Here is a 23,439-nt window from a genome sequence, read left to right as displayed (position 1 = left end):
TTGTTTTGATCTGCGAGTGCGAGCCGCGCGGCTGACGGCGTCTGCTCCACGTGCGGGGGGAATCGAACCCCAGCCGCCTCGGCACGGCCCAGGCCTCGGCGGGGCGGGGCCGAAGCGCAGGTGTGGGGCTCGGGGGCGGAGCAGAGGGGAAGGGAGGGTCAGGGAGCCCGGCCCGCCGCGGTCGGGGCGGCGGGTGGCGAACCGGGGCGCCCTCTCGGGGGTTTCCAGTTCGTTTCTGGCCCGGGAGCGGCCCCTTTGGCGCCCAGACTCTCCTCGCCACCGCCGCGCGTCACGAGGGGGCGCCGGAGCCCTTCCTGAAAGCGTCGCCATGCCCTGCAGGGCCCGCCCCGGGCCCAAGGCCTCCCCGCCCTGCCCCGCTGGGGGCTGCAGGAGGGGGCGTCCCAGGGCCCTGCCCACCGGGCCGCCGGATACGGGGACGGCTCTTCCAGCGTCCCGGGAACCCAAGAGGAAGGCCAGAGGGAAGCCCCAGATGAGGGACGACTCAGGGAAGGATGCTGGCTTCCCCTGGCTGCCTCCCGTTCTCTGCCTGGCGCCACCTCTGCGGTCTGCAGCGGCCAGGCACCTGTCGAGGCTCCAGACTGAGGCTGAACGCCAGGCTCGTTTGTTTGTTTGTTTATTTGAGCTTGGAAATCATGTCATTAGCTGAATGAGGATATTTTACAATCCTCATGCTTGTTCGTAACCTTTTGTCAATAACAAACTGGGGATGAGGGACTGACTCCAGGTCCCTTTGAGATCCTGAGCCATCAGCGTCCCCTTGGCCCACCAAGGGAGCCCTATGGCTTTCCTTCCAAGCCTTAAAGGACAGATGCGCGGTTAGCTTCAACCTGACCCATTGCAACAAGAGAGCTCTGCCAGGGTAAATCCAGAAAAGAGCGAGAGATGACAGGGAGAGAGAGAGAGAAGCGGGGGAGAGAGAGAGAATGAACCGTGGGTGCAGAGACAGCTCTGGGGACTATTTTTGCAGAACATTCTCTGGAACAGGTAGAGTAGACTTTCCCTAGTGATCGCGTGGGAGGAAGGTCTGGGATAGGGCAGTCTCCAGCCGAGCGTCATTAATCACGGTGCGGTAAGAACTCCGGCCTGGTGAGCCTCCTCCCCAACTTCCTCTGGGCGCCCCATTTTCAGCCTTTCAGTCACGCCAGAGAACTTGTCATTTTAACTCCTCGTGCATGTATGCTCCCCGCATACTCCATTGATAGAGTTAACTTGTGAATATTTTAAAGAATTCACGTTGACCCAGCGGACCACTTGCAAATCCTGTCGGTTGTGTGCCGTGAGCTAGGCCATAGAGAAATGGCCGCTGTGGGTAGAATTCAGGAAATCTGCACACAGGTAGAAGGACGCGATTTCCCTGTGGCGAGGGCCTGCTAAGCTTAGCGCACAATTCACCCTGTAAGGGTGTTACCAAGGGAGGCTGTTACCAAGCCAGTCTCTTGCCCTAAAAATCACAAATTTATGCTTCTAATTTTAATTTTCCTGAGCTTAGATCCCAGAAGGATTTATTAAATTTGCTTTGAGGAACCCATTTACTCTACACTGAATAATGATGTTACCCTAGGCTTAGAATCAGTTGATAGTAAATTCTCTATCCACAGAACTCTAGGACCCCATGTTCCTCCACGACAGAATTCTAAGTCGGTTCATAAATGAAAAGGTTTACTCAATTTACCTAAAAGTTATTAGTAATTAACTAACATCAAGAGACCATTTCTTGCAGGGGCGGTGAATACCAAATGAGAAGTCTGGTGCAAAGAGGATACTCATTATGTGGCATCAATGAGAAGGTAGAAAAGTCAAATGGCTTATCAGTACCTGTTTGGTACTCTGGCTTAAGGGTGATAATGACTTATAACTCACTTTTATTTTTTTTCATGGGTCTAGTAGGATGTCCGAAGCCAGATGAATAACTTATGGAAAATCTGGGTTAACAGTCCAATGGTCGGTCTTTTGGAAATGATGGACAGGCAAAGTTGCTTATCTACAAGGAGGGGCCGTGGGAAACTAGATATACTGGCAGGCAGAGGGCTGCTCAAGGCACCTGTTTTCTTTAGTGGCTGGGGTATCGTTTTATAATGAAAAATGCTAGTCCTGGCTGTAAGTGATGGCAGCTCTGGAAAGATCAAACGCCCGTGGGAAGGCGGGGTGTGGGGGGCGGTAAGGAGTATCTGCAGTACCTTCCTGGGTAGCGTTATGAGGCGGCTGTGACATAGTGGAGGGTCCTAGCTCAAGGGAATCTCTGCTCACCTTACCTTGAGCCACTTCTGTGAACTTGGACAACTTACATTTCTCTAGGTCCCTTCCACTTCCAGCTTCTGGAACTGGACGCATTCTGTGGACTGGATTGCTGGAATCAGATCACTCCTTGAAGGAAAGTGGGATCAAATTGGGATATCTATGGAAGGGGTGAGATCTTAATATGTTGCCCTTGGAGGCTTCCCGGGGCAGACTCACCCCACTCTGCTGGAGCTCAAATGTTATTCCCCCCTGCCAGGTGGGTGGTGGCAGTTCTTGGTCCAGGTGGACCTTGTCCTCCTCTGTACAACTGCAAGCGAGCGGCTGTGAGCACTGCCCAGGTGGTGTTGCCCAGATAGAAAACAATATGGATCAGTGCCTTCCAGCTTCCTCTCGTGACTCCCTCCATTCCAAAAGCACCTCAGACAGCTGATTTGCTGTCAGCAGGCGAGAGGAGCAACTGCATTCAGGAGCAGCCCAGGGCAAAAGGAGAAAGAAAAGGTGGTGAATGTAGTGAAGAATGGGCACGGATAGGAAAAAGCATCAAGGGCATCTTTCATTAAAAAAACAATTTTTTTTTTTAAAGAGACAGGATCTCTTTCTGTCGCTCAGGCTGGAGTGCAGTGGTGTGATCATAGCTCACTGTAACCTCCAACTCCTCACCTCATCTTTTAAAGCACTTGAGGACTGGTCCCGATTTGAGGTGCTTACATTCAGGTGCTGCCCTTCTGTTGCCGTCTGGCAGTTAGAACCCCATGCAACTGTCAGGAAATGTGTGGTGAATGTAAAGAGATAAATTTCACAGGAGGTAGCAGCGGCATATTCAGATTATTTTTTCTAAGACGGAATTCCCATATTCAGATTATTTTTGCTAAGACAGAATTCTTACTGGCACCGTTCAGACATTAAAAGGAGTGTAGAAGGAAAGCAGTAATTCACCTGTTCTTCTGGATTTCCCATTTTGACCATGTTAGAGTCTAATACGAGGAGAAGAAAATAGACCAGTTTGCCAAGTGGAATGACCTGATTCTTGTTGGATCAACACGTTATGCTGTTGAGATTGTCACTAGAAAGCAAGCGTGATGAAGCCTGCCTTTTCAGACTAAAATCAAAGCCCTGGCCTGCCGGCCCAGAATTGCTGAACTAAGCATCCCCTAATCAGCCGGTCTATATGTAGATTCAGACATCTCCAGGAGGCTGCAAGCCTATCAGGCCCAAACTGATTATTCTAATCAAGTATTTTAATTAAGCACACTTATTGCTAGGATCACAGGAATGAGGCCTGCTCTCGAGTAGTAATGGGTGGCATTTTTGTAAATTCTTCTTTACAGTTAGCATGTTTGGCTTTGTGGGGGTGTGTTTACTGTTTTCCTAAAGTAGGCCATGGAAGAGTCCCCTGTGAAGTTCACTCTGCTGAGCTAGCAGTCTGGCCAGTGGACAAAAAAAAAAAAAAAAGATATTACCAAATGGGTTGCAGATGAATCAATTTCCCAACAACTGCATCTATTTGTATCCTCCACGTGAAACACAAAAGCCTTGCCAGCTAGCCCAAGATTTGAAAAAATATAAAAACACGCACACATTGGGTTGGCTTTTATTGGAATGCCTAGATGCAATCTATAGTCATCAAGTTATGGAAAATTCAGGTCACATATAAAGTTAAGAAGGCAAATGAAAGGAACAATACAAATCAGACAAAATTTACATCTCAAAATATCATGAAAGCATTTTGACTGGCTTTGCCTAAAATACTTTGAATATCAATTTCTTTTCTGTAAGCTAATTCTTTTCATTATACAGTCCCCCACCCCCTCACAACTCTTAGAAAAAGGTCTTTTGTTTACATATTCCCCAAGGTCACTATTTCTTGTAAAAGCATGTCCAGATCACAAGTCTTTTTAGAAAGAAATAGGCTCATTATACCTACTAACAAGACACTAATTGGGTTGATTTGACTTCATCTAAAATAAGCACCAGGAGATACTCCAAATCTATTTATCGGTGCCGGTGTAAAGACCAGTCCATGTCGAGAAGAGGTTAAGATTACTACGATTTCACTTCTGTCATGTGGCACAAGCTTTTCATGGTCAATACATCAGAAACACGTCTGAGAATTGAGACTCAGAGCCTATTTCACCCAAAAGTACTTACAGCATGCTAAATACAGTCCTGCAGAAGTTCCATGGAACAGAACTGCAAATACCTACGTTAACAGTTAAAAAATAAAATGTAAAACAGAACCATGTTTATGTGGTTTGAAATCTCATGGTTTTCTAAATTTGGGCTTCATAATACTTGCCAAAGGATTTCCAGGATAAAAAATATTAATGCTAATCTGTGCTTTCATTCTAATAAAATATCAGCATTCATTAGAAGATTAATTACTTCGGTATGCTCTACCAAATACACAAAGACAGTAATAGCACTGATACTGTAAATTCAGTAGCTATTTTGAAACTTTCCCAGCCAATCTGTTTAATAAACACGCCTACTGTGCAATTTAGAGTATGTGATACATACAAAGCAGTTAGAAAATTATTTTCAATACATCACTTGAACCTTTATATTTACGACATGTTCACTTGCTATATTTTATCACCATTATACATAGAGGAAAACAGTGTGTACTATAGCTCAATGAACTGAGAAATATCTTCTAAAAATATTTCTGTGGCTGAATTTAGTGCTCAGGAAAGAGATTTGTCAGAGCTGAGCCGACACGGAAGTGCAGATGGCAGCTGGGCTGGTTCCCGCACGCGTACATGCGTGTGTGCAGGAGGGCGCAGCTGTCAACTCACTTCCAGCTGGATCTGCCACCCCCGGCTTCCCCAAGACAGAGCGGAGGCTGCCATTCAAACCAGCCCCCAAGATGGTTTGGTCATGTGGGTTTAGAGGAGCTTCTGTCTCCCTTTTTTGTCCCTCTTGGTGACCAAGGGTACAAACCCAAAACTAGCAGAGTGACCCTGACCGGCTCAATCTGGCTCACCCACCACTGCTCGGTTTCTGCTGTCTTTCCTAGATCTTAAGACACATGTTGAGGATCACGACTACATCGGATCCTTTCCTCCTCATTTCCCGATCATCTGATGTGGTCTCTCCTCCATCATGAGACAGAGCTTTGGAACAGTAACAGTAAAATCCCCGGGGTTAATTTCATCAACTCCCTATTGACTTGCAGGGTTGAGAAAGGCCCGAAAACCCCTTCTCCCTCTTTTCCTAATCTTCCCTTACATCCCACCAGCCCTAGTTGTCTACTGTGATTCTCAGTTGACAGTGCTGAGGACACTGGCTTGATGTGTGAGAGAGGGAAGAGAAGGGAGTTCTCCGATTCGCCACCCACCTAGAATTGCACGGTCCTATCCATCTAGTGATAGAAGCTTGCACATTTTTTTCAACCTAATACAAAAATATTAACACTTCTGGACATTATAGGCATAAGTTGTTATATCTCTACAATATAATAATTTATACTGTACAGCTATAACAGATAACAAAAGGTGCAATCCTTTTAAAAAAATCACACAGTTCACATGTTTTTATCATTTTATTTTTAAGTATAAACTTTTTAAACACTTTACATAAATTAACTCCTCTGAGACTAATATTTGATGTACAGTAAATTGTAATTCATATAAAAATCCATAAACAACTTGTCTCACATAATTTACAAAAAAATCAGGATTTCCTTTGCTTATCAGCGAGAAGGATTCTAGTTGCCAGTTTTTTCCCCGGAAGGCAAACCATGTCAGCATTGTAAAATCCATTATTCAATCCCCTCCGCAGAAGTCACTGTGCCAATGTCCTTCTACAAAGCTGCACAGGGAAAGCAGTTGGGTGGTCTAGAAACGGTAACTTTGCCCCACATTGTAAAATGAACAGATAGCTATCACATCCTATGCAGAGAGACTACTTGTAAGCAAAGGTCGACAATTCGGGACTATTTGGAAACACTGTATGCATTTTTTAACTTTCTTTTTTTTTTTTTTTTAAGTTAGTTAAATGCAGTGCCTCGAAGGAACAGACGGCCCAGCGCAAAAGGTCGAGGCCTTCGATGATTTTTTTTTTCCTCTGGCTACGTTCAGTCCCACTGAGTGCAGCGCTATGCATATGTAAACATATTCGTTAAAGCCGATCACCTTTAAGGTCATTCAGAAAAAAGCGGTCCTTGTTTTCGCGGTGTGGGTGTGGGTTGTAACAGCAGTCTCGTTCTCCCGGGAGGAAGGCTCTTGGGCGTCGGAGAGTCCCCCTCGGGTTGTGCCACAGGACGGGGGCGCGGGGCGTGAGCGGCGCGGCCCGGGCGTTACCTCCTGCCGATCTCGCTCTGCCGCAGGAACTGGATGTTGTTGGCGCTGTCGGCCAGCTCGGGGTACTGCTCCACCGAGAGTACGTAGTACCCGTCGTAGCCCTGCACCTTGCCGGCGCTCAGCAGCTGCCGCTTCTCGCCCTCCGTCCAGAGGCGCGCGCCCTCCTCGCCGTCGCGCACGCGCTGCTGCTCGCGCGCCCAGGCCCGGGCCAGCGCGCGCTGCCGCGCCTGCTCCAGGATGCGCGCCTTCTCCTCGTCCAGGGTCATGCCGTAGCGCACGTGCAGCGCCAGCGCGCCGAACTGCATCTCCACGTCCGCGAACCTGCGCGTCCTGCCGTTCACCACCGTGGTGGACTGCGACACCGTCACGTTGATGCCGTTCTCCAGCGCCTTGCGGCCGCTGGTCAGCCGCAGCGTGCCCAGGTCGCTCTCGGGCGTGGTGGTCTTGATGAAGTAGTGCGTGTCCTTGCCCTCGATGGTGAAGTGCAGGTTCTCCAGGTAGAAGGCGTTGTTGAGCACGGCCGCCACCTTGATGCAGTCCTCGTTGGCGATGTTGAGCACGTTGGTCTGCACGCGGCCCTGGCTGACGGCCAGCATGACGCCCTTGCCGATGAGCGACTTGACCGTGGCGAACCACAGCCAGGACTGCGCGCCGCCGGCCCGGCGCCGGCTCACCTGCACCTCGGCCATCTTCCCCAGCGACAGGAAGGCCTTGGCCTGCCGCGCCACTTGCTGCTGGACTCCGAAGATGGGCTGCGGGCGAAACACAACAGGGGGCGCGTCAGAGGCGGCCGGGAGCTTCCCCACTCCTCACCCACACACGGGGGATCAGGGGGCAGCGCCGAGGCATGCATGGAAACCCGGGGGTCCTTCCCTGATGAGAAGGCTGACAGCCCGGGTGGAGGAAGCCCTCGAGATCCCTCCCCCTCAGAGGGGGATCCTTTGGAACCCTAAAACGGCTCGCTCATCATGGATCACTTTAAGGCTTTCTTCGTTTCTAACATGGGCAAAATAGTGCTGTTTCTGCTTTTCTCTTACAGTTTCTAGATGCTCTTTTCCCATGCCCACCCCACGTGGGGAACACAGCTCATCTGGACCTCCATGGAGGCTGAGGAGAAACCACAGGCACAAAGAGGGATCGGAATGGCTGGGGACACTTGGGGCCGATCACGGGCCCCTGCTTCATATGCTTTGAAATGCTTGTATTTAAGTTAACTCTGTCGCCTCTCCTGGCAGTTTTCAGCTGAAGATGATGAGTGTAACTGCAGAACTGAAATGTACAGGGATGAGTGGACGGTGGGGCAGCTGGAGATGATATTCGTTACTTTAGGAAAACAATTATTTTTCACAGACTTAGGGACAATACACCGTCTAGATTGGCAAATGTTTTAAATTGGGGGCATCTTAACTCAGCCATTTCTTCTACTACCAGATGTTTGTCTGGCCATTGTTTCCCAAATGAAAACATCTGTTTCATTTGCGGCAATGAAAGAAACAGTTGTTTTTCTGCACTTGGGGCAGCCTCAATGTCTGCCCATGATTCCCTAAGCTGTCCTTATGCTGTGCTTCTCTTGACAGAGAACTTGAACCATATTTAAGAGGCTGCTTAGGAAAAGAGCTGGCAAGGCCATTTGTATAGTGAGATGTAAGTGTTTTCAGGCATGTTGGAAAGTCATACACAATTAGGAGGTACAAGTTCAAATGCATTAGGAAACTTTGGTATGTCTTCATGCCACTGTGTCAGTGTAGACAGACAGGCATGCGCTGCTTAAGGGCGGGGACACATTCTGAGAAATGTGTCATTAGGCCATTCGTCCTTGTGTGAACATCGTGGAGTGCACTTACACAAACCTAGATGGTGCAGCCTACTACACACCTAGGCTGTATGGTATGGCCCATGGCTCTTAGGCTGCAAACCTGTGTACAGTGTGGCTCTTCTGAATACTGCAGGCAACTGTAACATCGTGGTAAATACATGTGTATCTAAACATAGAAGAGGTACGCTAAAAATATGGTGTTGGCAGAGCCCTGTGGCTCATGCCTCTAATCCTAGCACTTTGGTAGGTTGAGGCAGAGGATTGCTTGAGCCCAGGAGTTCAAGACCAGCCAGTGCTACACAGGGAGACTCTGTCTCTACAAAAAATAAAAAACTTAGCTGGGTGTGGTGGTATGTTCCTGTAGTCTCAGCTACTTGGGAGTCTGAGGTGGGAGGATTGCTTGAGTCCAGGAGGTGAAGGCTGCACTCCAGCCTGGGTGACAGAGTGAGACCCCATCTCAATTTAAAAAAATGTGATATTGTAATCTTATGTGATCACTACCTTATACAAGGTCTATCATTGACTAAAATGTTACACAGCACATGACTATATTTATAACATATGAAAATGGAATTGCTTTTATATTAGGTATGAAACAAAAAATAGGTACTGGCACTGTATATTGCCTGCGTGTGTGTTAACCGTGGTTGCCTCTTCTCTTTGTTTTCATTGAAATGATATGCAATTGCTCAAGGCAGGGCTGGGAATTAAACTTTCTATGAAACTCTGCACTGTCTTCTCCTTATGATCATGGGGGTAACCCAATTCCTTGAGCTCTAATTATTCTTACTGTAAGCTAGAAATTCTGGGGTTTTGCTGTGCATTCCTTGCTGATCTCTGACTGGTGAGAATTAGAAGTGCCACTTTCTGAGGTGGCAGCTTTGATTTTGCAATTTTCTATTCCATTTCTTTTATTTCTTGTAATGGTTACAGGCCTCTCGATCTATGTTATTCCCAGGAAAGATCCATAAATCTACCTGGTTGTAGATGGAGCCTTACCAGAGGACATTTATTTTGATTTTTGAGCTTTTCCCATGAAACACTGTTAATTTTTAAAGAAGCTGAACGTTGTGGTATTGTTTGAGGGTTACTAATTTGTAATGCGAATTCCCTGCTGTCTTGTTTGTGTTTTTGCCTTCAGGTCCCAAGTGCCATCTATGTGCTTTCATGGGGTTCTTTCCAGAAACGCAGCACTCAAAAATGAGCTTCTGCATTTCTTCTGTGTTTTCATTAGCATTGCCAAAAACCTATTTAAGCCTGTTTAACAGGCTTCTGGTTTGTTGAACCGAAATGCAGAGGAAGTGTTGTTTTTCTTCCCTAAGAGTCAAAAAATTAAAAACTGTCTTTGGTACAGTTTTCACAAGGGTAGTTTGATTCGATCTGGGTGGATAAGACACAATCACCTTTTCGTAGTTCTTCTTTTTGTTTCTTACCGGTATATCATCCCACTGCTGACTCTTCACAAGTTCGTAAGAAGGCTCTGTTAAATCAAATTTGGGAACAGGGAATCCAGGAATAGCATTGTGCAGATGGAAACCAAATGTCACCAGCCAGCTGTTAACATCTAGGAGAAGAATGTTCAAAATGAAAGGTGTTGGAGTTCGTTTTGTCCTTTCATAAATTTAAATGTTTACCTTAAAAAGAAAATCCAATTTCACAATGAATAATCTGAAAAAGAGCACGTTTGTCTTCATCCTACAAATCTAAACCTACTCTCTATTTTTAGACATGAGAGGGTAACCTTCACAGCAGAACTATGTCAAGTGCTACAAAAAATGCAGAGTCATAGATGCTCGACAGACTGGGTAAGCCATCTCTCCTGCTAGGTTGCAGCCTTTGCTAGCAACAGAGATGGTAAGGGTGGTAACAATGCAGAGCAGCATGGGAGAGACAGACTTGTGGAAAACAAATGAAATTTCTTTTGTAGTTAGTAAGGGCTGGTCTCGAATAGAAGTTGTGTGTTATTAGCTCTCAAAAGCGATTGCCCAAGGATATGTGGATTTCCACAGCCCAATTTCTATTAATAAAAACCCTAAATTGAGGGTATTAAAATCAACAGTTGATTCTTAATCAAAGATGAATGCTGAAAGCTGGCAAAACTGGCCAAGGGCACAGAAGTCCTGATTACCATCAGTTGTGACTTCAAAGGCTCACTGTGCACAGGTGGAGACAAACTTTTTGGGGAAAGAACCTGGAAACCTTTAAGATGGTATTTTAAAATACTGCCATGTGACTCCAAAAGCCATTAAGTGCAGAATAAGGCTTTTATTCTATTCTGGAGGTTATAATGTTGCAGAGCTACTCAGCAGGCTTGCAGCTTTATGAGTACGGTTGGGTGTAGATTATTTTATATATTAAGCACATTGCTGGAAAATTTGAAATTGCATTTCACCTAATATATTTTATGCTGTTCCATCTCTCTTTTGATGTTTTTCCGAAAGTGCTGCTATGGCATTCCCTGCAGTCCACGCTGCTAGGAGAGGATGAATTCAGGAGCTGTGGGCTTTCCAGCCTTTCAGCCAGCCCCCATCAACACCCCTTAAATAACCAGTGGTAAACTGCTTGTCAGAATGATGGAGAGCCACTTCTTTCCCATTTCCTTCTCTAGGGCACAGACTCTCACCTCATTGCCAGGCTGGCAGGTCCTTCATCCAGGCATCACATGGCCATAAAACCAGTAGTATTCTTACTATTTTCAATGGGGTGGTAGTAGTGGTGGGGAGAAATAAATCCTAAGTGGTTCACATAGGATGCAAAGTGATCCAATTTTTGTGTATGTGAGAGTGTATATGAGTTTGGGGAGGGTCTTATTTTTGGGAGAAAATTCTCCCAAATGTTAGAGTATTGGGGGCAAAAATTGTTACTTTGAACAATGTCTGCATAACAGTGAAAATCAGAGGGCCGTAAGTATTAAAAGTACTGCCAAAATAATGGGATTTGAATGCAGATGTGTACTGAAAAATCCTGAACGAGAATAAGGCTGCCACTGAATCAGGAGGCAGAAAGACGGGACTTTCAGTTGGTTCACATGGAAGAGAAATGAAATGCTTTAGGCAGTCTGGAAAGGTAGGAAGCCGATGTGAAATGAACAGAGGGCAACCTGTTGAGAGCTATTTTGAGAACTGAGAGAACAGAAATCTCAGTATATCTCAAATATTGAGCTAGAAAAGAGGCAGCCTAAAGGAGCATCTAACACAAGCCGAAACAAAACAGAAATACCTTAAACCAAACCCAAAAAAGACATCAGGAAAGAACCTTCCTCCTGGAAATATACATGTGGTAGAGGGGTTAATTATGGCACTGTATATCAGGAATGGAGGGCAGAAGCGGCAGGATTCAGAATTCTTGGAGCAGAGGTGGAGTGAAGAAGTCGGCTTACTAAAGGGAACTAGAGTAGTGCTCGCAAGGACCTTGTCTGTTTCACATGCCAGCTGTTCCGTGGTGGCAGAAGTAGGACCTGATGTTCCACACCTTGCATAACTAAAAAAATAGCATGCACTAAACTTGGAAAGATCTTAAATCTGTACCCTGAAAATTATCCCACATTCGTGGAAAAATCAGTGTGCCTCGTAGTGGTGTCACTATGCAAGAACTGCACTGGCAAAGAAGACAGATGTAAGACGACAGAAGTGAGACTGGATACAGGATGGGAGAAATGGCTTCATTACTGTCCTGAGGTGATGGTGGTGAAGCAGGAATTCCTCACCTCCCAGGGATGAAACGGTGTCACCCTGTGATTCTACCTTAATCATCTCCATGAGAACTTCACACATGTATTAAAAAACCCAACATGACACATTTGTAAGGTAGTTACTATTTATTGCGGAATTTCATGTATTATATTTATGCCATAACTTAGGCATTATTATTCCACTTTTATAGTTAAGGAAATGGAAACTCAAAAGACATGACTTGCTTACAGAGCTACACAACCTGTGGGTGAGGAGTTGCGATTGGAACTCTTGAGTTGATCATGCTTTTTGCTCCCCCATGTTCCCCTTCTTTAAATGCCTGGAGTTCATGTCATTTCAAAAATTTGTGGCCTTGGGCACTGGCAGGCAGAATAGGAAGTAACTATGTCTCATTTCCCCTTTGTGTTTTCTCTATGGTTCCATAGAGAAATAAATACATTTCAAAGGTTAGCCATAAGATTTTGCATGAGTAAATGATAAAGTTTTTTTAGAAAGCATTTCCAGGGCCGGGCGCGGTGGCTCACACCTGTAATTCCAGCACTTTGGGAGGCCGAGGCCAGTGGATCACAAGGTCAGGAGATTGAGGCCATCCTGGCCAATGTGGTAAAACCCCGTCTCCACTAAAATAAAAGAAAAATTAGCTGGGCATGGTGGTGGGCATCTTAGCTACTCGGGAGGCTGAGGCAGGAGAATCGCTTCTCCAGGAGGCAGAGGTTGCAGTGAGTCGAGATCACGCCATTGCACTCCAGCCTGGTGACAGAGTGAGACTCCGTCTCAAAAAAAAAAAAAAAAAAAAAAGCATTTCTAGTTATTTTGTGGATGAATCTAACGATGATGGTACCCCAGCACTTGGAGAGGAATAAAAATGCTTACCTGTGATGTAGTCTTTCACATCATGAATTTTGCTTGCAGGGTTGTTATTCCTAAACATGTACAAGTTAAAAGGAGCTGGGTCCTTCCCAATTCTTTTCCAGATTTCTATATCAGGTGTCGTCCACCGTCCTGCCAAAATGTCATAATCTCTTTCTCCAAAGTGGATTAATTTGGTGAGTGGGTCATACAGGCCACCATGAAATCCAATTACCAGTTGAAAGTCAATATTGGAGTCAAAATAGATTTCACCATATGCAGTATACTGGATCTGCTTCAGCATAAGCCCATTGCTACTGAAAACGGCCAGTGGTGTCCCTGTGTTATCTGATGCAATGTAGAATTCATCCCCACTGCTGATTTCCATGGCAAAAAGATGTCCTTGGAGATCATAATATAGGGAGGTAATTTCTGAACTCGAATGGTTGTAGACATGCGTAATCCTAGTGGGATAAGTTAGGTCAGCATAAAAAAACTGCAGATGCTGTCCTAGACTGGTTTTGCTAGAAACACGCCTTCCCAGGCCGTCATAACGGTAGAGCACTGTCCAGCCACTGCCTTTACTGTAAACTCGAGTTAGAAGCCCCTTAGAGCTATATTCAAAGATTTCCGTGCCCCTTTGACGTAGGAAACCGTCTTCATCCAACCGGTACTGAACATCACCCAGTCGAGTGATTCTGTCTCGAAGGTCATAGCGAAGGGGTGTCAAACGTGCACTATTACTTGGGTTCAGTAAATGGAGGTTTCCATTCAGATCATAGTTGTACCGCCACATTATCTTTTCATTGAGGTAAACCGTTTGGAGCTGGCCGTCAACATCGTATTCATAAGCATATTTGGTCGTGTTGGCAAAGGGCCCTATTTTAATCTCTCTCTTGGTTACCCGACCCATGTTATCATATTGAATTGTAATCCAGTACATGAGCGACCTGAATATCTCATACTGAATTTCCTTGATACGGCCATGAGCATCAAAGTGCTTTGTATAGGTCATTACAGCTGTAGAAATGATCTGGTTAATATCGTAATATATAACTCCAAATTTTCCAAACTGCTCAACTTTGCCAGAAATGTCATCAAACTGATAGAGATCAATGGGCAGTGGAGTTTCATTGATCACACCCTGCATGCTGGTCACTCGAAAGCTGTTGTCATAGCTGTAGTCAAATCTCGCATTTACCATCCCATCTTCACTGAAGCGGAAAATCTGTCTGTCAATCAGGGGACCAATTTGCCTGTATCTAATGGTGCAAATAAAACCATCACTCTGGAGGTTTACTGTCTTCAGGACTCCTGCTGTTTCATCATAGGTAAAACTGACTCTTGTGCTATCATATAAAATTTCTGAGAGCCTGGTCTGCCTTCTGTATTTGAATAAGACCCTCCGACTTGTACCCAAGAAGGCGGTTTGCAGAAGCAGCCCTTCCTCGTTGTAGTCTGTGATGATGGAGGCGTTGCTTTCCGGGGGGTTGTATATGTTGCGGTAGTAGCCAATGGATCGGATGGTCTCCATGGTGTGGCGAGCCACACTGGGCATGGTGATGGCAGACAGGCGGTCCCACATATCATATTCGAAGATGTACTGCCGCTGACTATGAAGCAGAAGAACCATGGACTGCAAAGAAAGAACGTACCGTTATCCAGTGTGTGTCAACGGGAGACGCGAAAGCAGATTTGGTGACCACAAATGCACAGAAACATTCCACTAGAGAAAATGATTTTCATTTTAATTGAGTTATCCTTGACCTTATGTGTTGTTAACGTTTCTCTGCCTAATCTGCTGGGATGCTTAATTGTGAAGGGTTCTGCAATTAGTGGCTCAAGATTCATCATGTGCTGCCTGTCAAGACCGTGTCATTCTCTTCCCAGGCATTCACGGCCAACCAGCAGATTGTCAATGGACCTGGATTAGTCATAACACAGGCATGATCAAAGCTGCTTTACAGACAACATTTTGAGAAGAAAACAGCATATGGGGCATTCAGTCCTATCCATAATTAGCAATTATTTAGTAAGGTGGGTTTCCCCCCGATCTGACTGAAGAACCACTCAAATCGTTTCATTTCTAGGGTGTTTGGGGGAAGGGCAAAGCAGTCACAATATTATTTTATGAAGAAAAGAAACAAAATTAGCCAAAAATAAATAAGTGTACAAAAAGCATCAACATCAACAAATATTGTGAAATTAATCACATGGTGAATGAGAGCTATAAATGCCCTTAATAAAAATATTATATATATACACACAGGCAAATCGTTATAAGGCATCTGTACTGACAATAAAATCTCCATTTCTTTTTGTGGATACCAAAGCCGACTTGCATCTCAGGAGTAGTAAGAGTGTTTTGGACTACAAACTGCTTTGGTGCTAAATGATGAAATGAGTAAATATATTAAAAATGAATCTGCCTATTTCATGAGCCACTGCAGAAGGACAAATGACAGTCATTTATTAGGCCAACCAATGTGAGAGAAGGTCATCCCAGGCTGGTTAAGTCAAGCTCAGCAGTGATAGAGGGCGTGGGTAGCTCTTCCCTCTGAGGAAGCCTCCTCTAACCCGTTGGGCCCAAATGGAACAGTAGCACAGGGAGGACGCATAGGCTGGGAGCCCTCCTGGGACTTTCTCCTTTGCCTGACTTCAGCTTCTGCAGAATCTGCTCTTTGGGCATAACTAGGGGCAATTTTTTCATGTAGGTTGTGTAGGAAATGTCCTGAGAGTTGTTCCTAATAGTTTGCCTTCTTCCAAGGAAAGCCAGGACTATTGCTGAATTCACAGGAATTCATACCTACTTTTGGAGTCATCTGAAGTCATATTTGATGGTAGTGAGTAAAACATAACTTGTTTTGCTATGAGTAAGTTTTGGCTTAGTGCGCCCATCCCAGTAAGAACATGGAAATAGTCTGCGTAAATTTTAGGGATTCGGGAGAGAGGAGGAGAAAGATCTGTCTTTTCTGATCCTCCTGGATGCATGCAGGTGATCTTGGTCACGGCCTTGGTCATTTTGTGACAGCGGCTCTTTTCAATGATATGCTCTGTGCTCCCTCTAAACATTTCCCAGCCCCACTGTGATCACTACTACACATTTTTAGGGTTGCACTTTTATGCTTCTGTTACTCTTCTCTGTCATGAGATTAAACTGGGAAAACTGCTCCAGAATGAAGCCGTCATCCTCTCCCACTTGGAAACTTTGCCTTAGGGGCTTGTCATCTAACAGGTGTGGGTCATCGTCTCAAGGGTGAGTCTCTGCTAAGAAGAGCAGACAGGTGGGTTTGCAAGAGGACAGACTGGCCAGGAGGGTCCTCATTGGAAGCATTCCAGAGGTAGGGGGCTGCTGTAAGAGAGGTCGCATCCTACAGTGAGCTTTGGATCTGAAACTGGTTCTCAGGAAGAGTGTCCTGTGCAGGCGCCACCTGGAATTAGGTGGGATGGCTCCCGGTGCAGGGGGTGAGGTTTAGGCTGGGTCATTCTCCAGGGCCCCTCTGGGGAAGAACAAGATTGTGTGAGGGGAGCACAGTGACAACCTGGATAGGATGTGATGTATTTGGTGACAAGAGTTCCTCTGTCTAACCTCTGAATCAGGAGGGTGGAGCAGTAACGCTGAGTTGAGTGTGCAGCGCTTGCTGCTGGGAACTGGTGGTGCAGTGCTCTGGGGTCTGAAAGCTACTAGAACTCAACATAGAATCATTTTCTAGGGCAAACGTTTGTCTCAAAGGCAAATGAAACATTTCACGAATAGGATCTTTGGTGGATTATATTTCTTAAGAAAGGAATTACAGGGAGATTGTTCTTTCCTTTTTCTTTTCTTTCTTTTCCTTTCATTTCCTCTGACCCTGGTCAATACCCCAAGCTGCACAGCATACAACTTAGCATTTTGCACACGTGGAACTCTAAGTCTCCATTTTTGATACTGTACATAGTTCTCAAGAATGTGAAACAGTCTAAGCTAGGATGCTTACCTTTTATATGCAGAAGAAAGGAATGATGCCACAGAGTACCGGAAAGTGTGGCTTTCTAAGAAAATTGCCTCTTTTGGTTAATAATGCAGAAATGGGATCTACATGCTTTTTATGATTATGTTGAAGTTCTGCCAGGAACAACACAAAGCTGACAGCTTTAACTGTGCTAATGCGAGGCTCTCTCTTAAATGAAAGAGCTAGCACGAAAATTATTTACAAGCGACTTACATGCTCAAGGTCTAATTTGTGAATGTTGTCAATGTGTAAGTTTGGCAGGTGGACAATGTTACTGCTTGTTTGTTTACATCATAAATCACTTAAAAGGGTCTCAGACAATAGAACTTAACTAAAGAGAAACTGCTTTGCTAATGCAGAAATTCATCATCGCTGTGCCAATGTGACTCCCATATTGATACCTGGAATAATAAATGGAACTCGGTCATGTGCCGCTGTTCTTCCCCCTTAGTACTCTGGATGATTGCTGAAAAACGTTTCCCTGTTTGTTGAGCTTAGTTTGCAGGCATACCTTTTCTAAATATGTGTAACTCCATGTTTTGCCATCAGCAAAGACCCGAGATACAATCCTCCCCTGTCCGTCATAATCTACTTTCTCGCTCGTGGTGCCTCGCTGGATGCTGGCAATTTGACCTGTGGATGAATACGTGACGTTGACGGCCATCAACTTGCTGCTTGGCAGCCAGAGAGTCGGGTGCCCAGATGTGTCGTAGGCGATCCTCAGCAGAAATTTACGGTGGTCGTCATAGATCTTTTCCGTCTTTGTTGTTCGATCAAAGTCAACTGAAAGCAGGTTTCTGCCATTAACCTGTTACAACACCAACAAATGATAAAATAAATCACGTTATTCCAACACTGGAGTCCCCAGTATTGTTTAAACACCATTTATGATGATTGATTCTCTTTGTCAGTAAATTAATTTAGCAACTTCTTGGGTACAAGTGCAAGGCAGTAGATTAACTGCTCTTTTAAAATGTTTTATTAAGCAGAAAGACAGCCTGGCATTTGTTCAAAACCACTTCAATTAAATTTTGTAAACTAAAGCAACCGATAAGAAAAATACCAAAATGTACTTGCTTTAAAGTTTGCTCAGGAGATCTAAAGGTGATAAACATGACACCTACTCAAATGACTCAAAGCTCCTCCCCAAAAGACACTGGAAAATAATTGCTTAGTAGATTAATCATGGCTACATTAAATGGAACACAGTGGTAAATGTGACTCTAGCCCTTTGAAGAGCAGTTAAGTAGAAGTTGGAACCCACATTACTGTAAATTATTAATGAATTTAAATAGCAGCAGGTTATAAACACGATCATTGCTTTTGGCCCAGTGCTGTAACATCACAATTTTTTGAGAAGGCCTTTTTCTTTGGAGAATATCTGGTTAACATGCAGGGACTTCAGAGTCCTTCACTAGCACATATATATGATCTGAATATTGTATGTATTTGACAAATTCAGCACCATGTGTTGTAATAGAGTCTCAGTGGCTAGGTGCCACGTCCAGAACCTTGGACTCAATCTGGCTGTTACCGTCTGCCATCCGAGGCACACACAACCCAGCATTTGCTAGGGCAATACAAATGTGGTCCCGGTTACATTCTGCTTTACAAATAGTCTCCACTGTTTGCAGGCTGTGAACCTCTGAAGGGCAGAGACCACGGCCTATTCATAGCCTGGTCTTCTACAGCACCTTTGTGGGAGGGGTGGCTTCAACATTCCAAAATGCTCATTAACTCTTTGGATTGCTACAAATTAAATGGGAAAAACTTTGTATAACCATGTTCTAGCTAGAACCTTCAAAATCGACAGAATCAGCTAATTTTACACACACACACTCAAGTTTATATATAAATATATGTGTATATACGTACATGATATATATTTGTGAAATTTGGGCTAAAACTGCCTTTTGCATTCTATCATTGACATTAAGCATGTCCCATGCAAATATACTCGTTAAGCTTAAACTTTTCCAATTGGCTGTTCAAGGGGAGTATTGTGAAGTCTGTGGAATGGTAACTCGATGAGCTAAAAAGAAGTGATGTTGTTGAGGGTGGGAAGCACCCAGAGAACTGATTTACAAAAAATAAGAAAGCAGAACCCTGGATAAAGTTATTTCTTTTTTTTTTTTTTTTTTTCCTGAGATAGAGTTTCATTCTTGCCGTCCAGGCTGGAGTGCAGTGGTATGATCTCTGCCCACTATAATCTTCACCTCCTGGGTTCACGTGATTCTCCTGCCTCAGTCTCCTGGGCAGCTGGGATTACAGGCGGGGCACCTGCCACCACACCCAGCTAATTTTTGTATTTTTAGTAGAGATGGGGTTTCACCATGTTGGCCTGGCTGGTCTTGAACTCCTGATCTCAGGTGATCTGCCCGCCTTGGCCTCCCAAACTGCTGCAATTACAGGCGTGAGCCATCGTGCCTGGCCTAGAAATTCCATCTTTTTCAGTTCTATCAGCTGATGTGGGCAAAAATCCCACAATACTGTGTCAGAGCAGATAGAGTGGGGGGCATTGGCTGGGGGAGGAGCCTGGGAGTCCAAATCCTGATCTCTAGACCTGAAACAGCATGTCCTTGGGCTTTCAACCCCTCTGAATCTGTTTTGTCCATCTGTAAATAAAGAGGTTGGCCTAGATCCCTTAGGTTCTGTCTTTCAGTGAGTTTTATTTGATTCTGACCAGCCAGCTAGAGGCTTTCTGAGCTTACATGCGGAAATGTCTGCACATTAGTTGCTCCCTGTCTTATATGAATTTGTGAAACTTTATGAGTTGAGCTTTGTAGAATGCTTTGTGTACCTTGGGAAGAAGCTACTAGCTAATGTTACAAATATATATTTTAAATTTTGTAGAAAGAGCTGATACTAAATTGATACATGGCATAATCAAGTTCTTCTGCTTATATCTGCATGCATTCCACGTTCGATGCCTTGACAAGAGGTTTTGCCCAATTTAAATGATTTCCTTAGGGTGCTTGGGTGCCTGTGATTGTGTTTTGAAAGGAAAAAATACTCTGAATGTTTAGGGTTGCTTTCTTTTTTCTTCCTTAGATTGTTCTGGGCTTCGGAGGAACCATGAAAGACTGTGTAGTTTCCAGGGACAGTGCTGCCATGTTATTGCATATCTGTTTGCATTTTCCTTTGCATTCACTTTAATTTGTATTAATTCTTTACTGCTTCCTGGACCCTCCTTCATCTCTGCGGTATTTCCTCTGGTTGGAGCATGGGAAATCTGGACCACAGAGTGGGTATGACGCACTGCTGTAGGGAGACAGGCATGGAGCCCCATATTTTCATGGCCTCTCTGCTGCTCTGGATTTTTTTTTTTGAGATGGAGTCTCACTCTGTCGCCCAGACTGAAGTGCAGTGGTGCGATTTTGGCTCACTGCAACCTCCTCCCCTCAGGTTCAAGCAATTCTCCTGCCTCAGCCTCCTGAGTAGCTGGGACTACAATCGTGTGGCACTATGCTTTGCTAATTTTTGTATTTTTAGTAGAGATGGGGTTTCAACATGTTGGCCAAGCTGGTCTCGAACTCCTGACCCCAGGTGATCCGCCTGCCTCGGCCTCCCAAAGCACTGGAATTACAGGCATGAGCCACCGTGCCTGGGCCTGGCTTCTGATTTGCACTTTTGGTTTGTGAGTGTGGCTAGGCAACATGGAATTACCCAGGTGCAAGTCAGATGATACCATCAGTGTGTGAGCCTTGGACCAGCATCTGGAAGCGCTGTGAGACCCAACATCTGGACACAAGTTATACTTTTCCCTTTTATCCAGACAAGTACTGGATGCAATGCCTTTCTTCTATCCTCAAACCAAAGTAATGAGGAATGACTTAGAATGTGGCTATGTTTTTTTCCCAAATTCCCAACACAAGCCAAGGCTTTAACCGTTCTTGCTGTTTCCAGACACCACTCACTGTTATTCGGCATGGAAAGTTTCAAAAGATATTAACAGATCTCATGTGTCGCATCCCTTTTAACGTGCCAGGACTTACTCATTTGGGTATTGTGAACACAGCAGCAATCAAGGGGCACTTCCGTTCCAGGACATGGTATTGCTTCACCACGTCTTTATGACATCAAGGCAATTTTCAATCTTTTTTTTTGTTACAGTCATAAATTACCAGCATTATTCCAGGATCCGGTGGCTTTTTTTTTTTTTTTTTTCTTCTTGAGACAGGGTCTCACTGGGACACTCAGGCTGGAAAGCAGTATGGTGATCTAGGCTCACTGCAGTGGGCTCAAGCAATCCTCCCACCTCAGCCCCTTGAGTAGCTGGGACTAGAGGCATGCGCCACCACAGCAGCCTAACTTTTGTACTTTTAGTAGAGACGGGGTCTCCTCACGTTGGCCTGGCTGGTCTCAAATTTCTGGGCCCAGGCAATCCACCCACCTCAGCCTCCCAAAGTGCTGGGACTGCAGGTGTAAACCACTGCGTCTGACCTTCTGATAGCCTTTCAATATATATTATTAATTATTATTAAAAATATCAGGCTAAGGCCGGGAGTGGTGGCTCATGTCTATAATTCCAAGACTTTGGGAGGCCGAGGCAGGCAGATAATTTGAGCTCAGGAGTTTGAGACCAGGCTGGGCAACATGGCAAAACCTATCTCTACAAAAATATAAAAATTAGCCGGGCATGGGGGTGCATGCCTTTAGTCCCAGAAACTCAAGGGGCGGAGGTGGAAGAATCACTTGAGCCTGTGAAGCCGAGGCTGCAGTGGGCAAAGATCACAATACTGCATTCCAGCCAGGGCATCCCAGCAAGACCCTGTCTCAAGGAAAAAAAAAAGTACACACACACACTTAAACAATCATCTAAAAGCGAAACCTTATCCCAGCTCACTGCTACACCTCCAGCTATATAAAAATGAATCTATTTGTTATGTATGAATAAGGGATCACCACGAATTCCTTTGTGATGTGTGCTTCTTTTAAGTAAGCATGGAAAAACATCTCCATTTTCAAAGATCATGTCCAGCATGACTGTAATTAGTCGCAACATCTCTTTGATGTTGGGAGCGGGCAGCTATAATTTCCCCTCTGGAATGCTTGAAAAGAAGGACGCTACACAATTTTCCCAGGGAGTGATGCCAACTCATGGAATTACACTCACTTATCCAAGATGTTATGTGGGGAAGTAAGGAAGGGCAGGCTTGTTCCCCAGTACGCTGGGTGACAATATTAGAGCATATCGTCACCTGTGTCCCTGTTAGAGCATCAACTTGCTACAGGTTGTTTTGTGTGTCTGCTTCGTCAGCAGGTGCCACGTGCAGTGTGCGGTCCCACGCTAGGTCGTGCCACTCAGATTAAAGTGAGAAATAGGCCACTACGCAAATGTGACTGGCATAATGAGATTTAAATACACTATCATATTTATGCATGCCTTTAAACACACGTTTGGCTTTCAAATTTTGAGATTTTCTTTTTTAAAACGATTCACTATGATTTTTTTTCTCTAAGCTTCTGAATCTGGGCAGCTTTAGGAGATGAATTTTATTATTAGAACACCATGACCATTTTTTGTAACTGATTGATGGCTGGTTGTACAATCCAGTAGTGATAAAACCTAGGAATTTTACCAAATGTTATGAGGCATAGATAAGCAACTGCTATCTAGGTGTATTTTTTTTTAAATGTGCTACAAACAAGTAAGTACAGAATAATTTTGTCTTTATTCTGCTTCGTTACACCTCTATCACAGTTTCTTGTGCTTGTTATTTTCTTCTGTGTCCAGCCTGTCCCCCAGTGCACTGTTTCATAGAAATGCTTTTTTACATTGCTGGTTTCTTATATAGTTTTTCCTTTTCTACTTTCTACCTTTTTTACTTTTTAAACTTATATATATTGCCAGGTGTGGTGGCTCATGCCTGTAATCCCAGCACTTTGGGAGGCTGAAGTGGGCAGATCACTTGAGGCCAGGAGTTTGAGATCAGCCTGGCCAACACGGCAAAACCCGTTTCTACTAAAAACAAAAATTTAGCTGGCACGGTGGCGTGTCCCTGTTGCAGTCTTAGCTACTCAGTGGGCTGAGGTATGAGAATCGCTTGAACCTGGGAGGAGGAGGTTGTGGTGAGCCAAGATTGTGTCACTGCACTCCAGTTTGGGCAACAGAGCAACCTTGTCTCTAAATAAACTACACACACACGCACGCACACACACACACACACGCTGTACACACAGAAAGAGAATGATATCTTTATATCTCCATTTAACCTATGATTTCTAGTGTTAGATTTACAGCAGTCAAGCATTTGCAAGGATGTGCTGTTCATACAGCCCCTCTCTTAGGAAGATCTCGATGCAATGACACAGAGAGAATTCATATTGTAAGTTTGGCTTTCCTCATTTTTTCATTTATTGGATAAATATTTGAGTGCCTACCATGTGACAGGCACATAGCTAAATTTAGGTCAACAACGTAAAAATGAACAGAACTTTCTGCCAGGAAATAATGCAAGGTAAGAGCGGAGGCATCCTCTGTCTCAGGGAAGAGTGGAAGAGAAATGGGGGACCCTTTGGGCTGATTC

General features: G+C 44.8%; 1 protein-coding gene across 12 annotated transcripts in view; it reads right to left on the bottom strand.

Moving 5' to 3' along the window:
• Positions 1-3,834: 3,834 nt before the first annotated feature.
• TENM3 (teneurin transmembrane protein 3) overlaps positions 3,835-23,439 on the bottom strand; it is a 471,979-nt gene continuing 452,374 nt past the window's right edge. For all 12 annotated transcript variants that reach the window (XM_032298890.1, XM_032298888.1, XM_032298892.1 and 9 more), the window contains 4 exons: positions 17,421-17,717; positions 12,942-14,553; positions 9,810-9,940; positions 3,835-7,312 (listed from right to left, as the gene is read on the bottom strand). In XM_032298890.1, coding sequence (XP_032154781.1) covers positions 6,557-7,312; positions 9,810-9,940; positions 12,942-14,553; positions 17,421-17,717 — 2,796 coding nt within the window. In that variant the 3' untranslated portion in view covers positions 3,835-6,556. The remainder of the gene's footprint in view (positions 7,313-9,809; positions 9,941-12,941; positions 14,554-17,420; positions 17,718-23,439) is intronic.

This window comes from Sapajus apella, unplaced genomic scaffold, assembly GCF_009761245.1.
Source record: "Sapajus apella isolate SASKATOON/1434 unplaced genomic scaffold, GSC_monkey_1.0 scaffold39, whole genome shotgun sequence".
Lineage (NCBI taxonomy): Eukaryota > Metazoa > Chordata > Mammalia > Primates > Cebidae > Sapajus > Sapajus apella.
Note: the sequence above shows the minus strand (reverse complement) of the source record. Positions and strands in the feature narration are given on the sequence as shown.